General features: G+C 36.6%; 1 protein-coding gene across 1 annotated transcript; it reads right to left on the bottom strand.

Annotated features, from left to right (window-relative positions):
* Positions 1 to 2,715: 2,715 nt before the first annotated feature.
* On the bottom strand, positions 2,716 to 4,327 carry LOC110633853 (serine/threonine-protein kinase UCNL). Its single transcript, XM_021782649.2, has one exon. It carries the CDS (start codon positions 4,232 to 4,234, stop codon positions 2,912 to 2,914), a length of 1,323 nt encoding a protein of 440 aa, XP_021638341.1. The 5' UTR covers positions 4,235 to 4,327; the 3' UTR covers positions 2,716 to 2,911.
* Positions 4,328 to 4,651: the final 324 nt, after the last annotated feature.

Genomic DNA, 4,651 nt, shown 5'->3' with positions numbered 1-4,651 from the left:
AACATTGCACGTGCTCCATCTCCCTGACACTGCTCTACACAAGGGACCAAGGCATGCATGCATTTTCTTGAAGGAAGGTATACAATAATTGTTTCCAGAATTAACATATAGCCCCACTGCACATACCCACATGACCATGCATGAGCCAGAGCCAGCCACTGTTCTTCTTTCGTGTTCTTTCACTAGGAAAATTAACAAGGTAAAATAGAGTTCGTGTGTGTCCAAGAAGCTAACATATATAGTTGGAAACAAAACACAGTGGTATAGCCACACAACCTTTTCTTGTTGTGTAAGAAGGGAAACGCAAGGGCCACCCTTCTGCTGCTCTTTCTCTATCCATATAGGCAGACCAAGTTATAGGTTTTGAAGGCCACTACTCATTAAATTGCAAATGCCAATATCCAGAGAGGAGAGGGATATGACAAAACAAAGAGTCGTCGTTTTGGCCTCTAGTAAATGTGGGCCTATATGACTCATATCCACTAGATATATTTTCAAACTTGTAGCTCTAAATTTGCCGACAACTAGAATAATTTCAGTCCACCTTACATGCCCTCTAGAGCACCAATTCCAGTTCTATGCCATCTGATCACCGGATGATTCTACATGTGTACCAGTGCTTCAAACAAAAAGACTATACAGAGAATTATCAGACATAGTCTATACAAAGATATTGTCATCTTCTTTCTTACTGTAAAAATGAATTATCAAGATAAAAAGACTCAAATTCAAGTTTTTCTTACTCAAGGAAAACTAATCAGACTATCATTAACCGGCTTATAGTCTTTATATTCGTTTTTAAAGATTTTAGTATGGTAGATAGTTTGGATTGCAGTTGGTGGAATAGTTTTCAAGTGATAATTTCTTAAAGAAGCAGACCTCATGACCCTACCATCCATGTCTCCTTTCAATTTTAGCAAAACTGTTATATATATATATATATATATAACACGCCTTATCTATTGTATAGATCATGATTGGAGTGTTTTAAGTATAAAATTGAAAACTCAATTAATTAGTGATCACTGAATTAAGATGAAAATTCTAGCTTTTAATAATTCTAATCATTTTATAAAAATTTTATATTAAAATCACTAGAATGGAAGAGCAATGATCCATGTTAATCTTTATATAATCCATGAATATTAAAAAAAAAATTGTTAACTTAATACCCAAATCAAACTTTAAGCTTAAGATGGAGTTAATAATTAAGATGAGGAAACAGCACATGGAATGCCGGATGAGAAATGAATGAAAGACAGGAAAAGAAAATGGTTTTTTAGGCTTTTAGCCATAAGTGAATAATGACGTCACTTTAACTCCATCTTTCACGTTTCTTGCCCCATTTTTTTTAGAAAATAAAAATGTTTTCATTAATAAAGACAAAATATAAATTTAAACTATAAAATTTTATTTTTACTAATTATAATTTTGCATAAAATATTAAAAATAAATAATTTATAAAAAATTATCATTATTATTATATGAATTCTTAATGAAACATTTGAATTGATCAATCAATAAAAAGTATAATATATTTCTACTTAATGTATGAAATATGAATTCGATTTAATTATTATTATTCATTTAACTCAAACTCATTTTAAATTTAATTATGTATTACTAGAATTCGTTTTAATAAAATTTAGCTAATTGTAAAGTGAAGCTTTTCGTTATTAATTTACATATAAAATGTTAGGAGGGAAAGGTGTAATTATGATTATGGCCACCAAAGATGAGAAGTCAGAAATTGCATAATAAAGTAGCTAGGGAGGCCAATATGGCAATAAAACCTCCAGCAAACCCCGTAATTCATGAATATTTTGTCTGATAATCATATGAAGATATTGCCTTTTCATGTTGAAATTTGTAAACTATTCAGAAGCTTAAAACCTTTCACAAAAAGAGGTCATCTACCAACACAACAACAAGTACCCTTTTTTCACTAGTTGATATGAATTAAAGATCCCCCACAACCACACAACTAGGATGCAACTCTCAACAATAACTTACCAATTTCCAAATAATTATAATTCTTATTTCTCCTTCACCCCTATTTTCACTTTAGAACAAATATAATATTGTTAAAAAAAAAATAATAATAACAATAATCAGCCTCTGCAACTTAATTTCTTGAATTTATCTAACTATTAATTGTAAAAAAAAATATTTATATAAATGAATTTTAAATAACCTGAAGAACACGAGTGATTGAACATATATGATGTTGAGTACGTGACATGGGAGAATCTCAACTTTAACTTGTAATTATTTTACATAGCAACATAATCGATTTCTTTCCCACTCTTCACGGAATAAATAGTAGTATCAGCCCATCTTTCGGCAACTTAAATGATGCCAATTTAAATTTACTCTGTCCCACTAATCTATCTCATTTTGATGTCACACTCAACAATCCAGTCTGAATTTTCTTGTTTCATCTCCACTTAGACATATTCTCGTTCTTGCATGCACGTTTGTTTGTTCTTTATTTTCTTTCATTTCAAGAAAATATCATTGCAAGAATTGAAATGCAAGATTTTGTTTTCTTTAGCAACAAGGAATAAAGAAACACCAATTTTGTCCAAAAGCAATCCACACCCATTTCTTACAATTCCATTGCTGCCAATAACATGAGATGCGATTTGATATATCCAATTTATATATATATATATATATATATATATATATATATTAAAAAAAAAAGAAGCAGTATAATCGCACAAATAGAATCTAATCTATTTATAGCTTTTTAATAAGCACTAACTAATAATCTCTTCCCACTAAAGCCTTTTTCACGTTCTACCCATTATTTTATGTACACAGACACAGTCATCATATATAATTAATGTATATGAAAAATGAATTAATACTAACTCACTCTTACACGAGCCAACTGCCACACGTGCGCTTAAAACTCCTTCAACGACATGCTTCTATGGCACTCTGAAGAAGGTGAAGGTAACCGCGATGGAGGAAGCGACGGCGGTGCCTTCAAATTCTGGAAGTACTCCCTAATATCCACCCCTTCAGTCGTTTCTGTTAGATTAGTATCATCTCTGGCGGGAATAAACGGTGGCCGTAATACCTCAGTAAGTAGGTCCCACCTCAACCCTTTGAAGAACACGTGCTCCTTGATCTCGCGTGCTCCTCGTTGATAACCCAGCCTCTTCGTTGGATCCTTCTCTAGCAACCGTTCGATCAAGTCCGTTAACTCGTTTCGTTTCCCTACAAACTCCGGCTTCTTAGATAAAATGTTTCGAAACGTTTCCTTGCGGTTCTTCCCTTTAAATGGTGTCGTGCCATATGACATCTCGTACGTTAGAATCCCCAAAGCCCACCAATCCACGGAGAATTCGTGTCCATCCCCTCTGACAACCTCCGGCGACACGTATTCCTCGGTGCCCACAAAAGAGTTGGATCGTTCTCCATTGCTGAAACTGAGTTTCCGCCTACTCACGGGGCTAACTCGGGCTGATTTGGTCTTTTTCAACCCTGTTTTATCGTTACTGGGAAGGGTAGGAAGCCACCGGGTTAAATTTCTTCGGTCGAATCTGTGAGGGATAGGATGGCGATGACGGTGCTTCTTTTGCGTATCAAGAGATAGAGCCAGAGATTGAGGGTTCGCGGGTTGATCAAAATGGTGATGATCAGCAGAAGACAAAATGGTTTTAACGGTCCTTTTTCTTAAAGTGCGAGAAAGGTCGAAGTCCGTGAGAGTAACGTGACCAGACTGTTGTATGAGAATGTTTTCAGGCTTCAGGTCCCGGTACACAATCCCCATCTCGTGTAGATGTTCTAAAGCGCATACTATCTCGGCTAAATAAAAGCGCACGACGGCCGGGGAGAAAACGCGATCGTGTTGGCGGTAGCGGAGCACATTGAGATCACCACCAGAGCAGAAAGGCACGGCCCAAGCGAGGAAGTCTTGAGTCTCCAAGGAAGATATAAGATGAGGGAGAAATGGGTGGCTGTTCCGGCCGGAGAGTTTGGTGAGGACCTGGATCTCCCAGCGGGCTCGTCGGTCGGCCTCGAATTTCATATGGAGGGTGGATTTCTCGACGACTTTGAGGGCATAGGGTGTTCGAGCACAAGGGTCAGCTACCCTGTCGTGAACTAGAAACACGGTGCCCATAGCTCCTTTGCCTAGGACTTTGATGGCTCTAAGGTTGTCAAAGTCTAACTCCGTGGATGATGATTGTTTTTGCTGCTTTGGTGGTGGCGGTGTATCCATTTTCAGAGAAGAAAAGGGAGGGAGAGAAATTTAAGAGAGAGAGAGAGAGAGAGCGAGGCTTGGAGAAGGAAAGAGAGGGCAGCCTTGAGTGTTGCGTTTTGGCTTTTATAGTCAATATTAAAATCTGTTTTTGGGTTTTAGCATTTTTTGTTATTTTTTTTTTCCAGTAGCATGAGGATTTACTATTTTGTCTTAAGGCGACATTTACTATTTTGTACAACATCAGTCAGCATAACGCTCCCGAAAACCAAGGCTAATTTGGGATAAACACGTTTTGTGGGGTCCTGCCTCACCTCTTGCTCGCCCTTTCCTTGCATTCTAGCTGGCGAGCTTCGTTGTTGGTGGTGCCTCTGTGCTTTATGATTTTGGAGTTTATAATAAAATCAATGAACTTTACCATGATAAGCTAATTTTATT

This window comes from Hevea brasiliensis, chromosome 13 (assembly GCF_030052815.1).
Source record: "Hevea brasiliensis isolate MT/VB/25A 57/8 chromosome 13, ASM3005281v1, whole genome shotgun sequence".
Taxonomy (NCBI): domain Eukaryota; kingdom Viridiplantae; phylum Streptophyta; class Magnoliopsida; order Malpighiales; family Euphorbiaceae; genus Hevea; species Hevea brasiliensis.
This window is presented reverse-complemented; position numbering and strand designations above follow the sequence as displayed.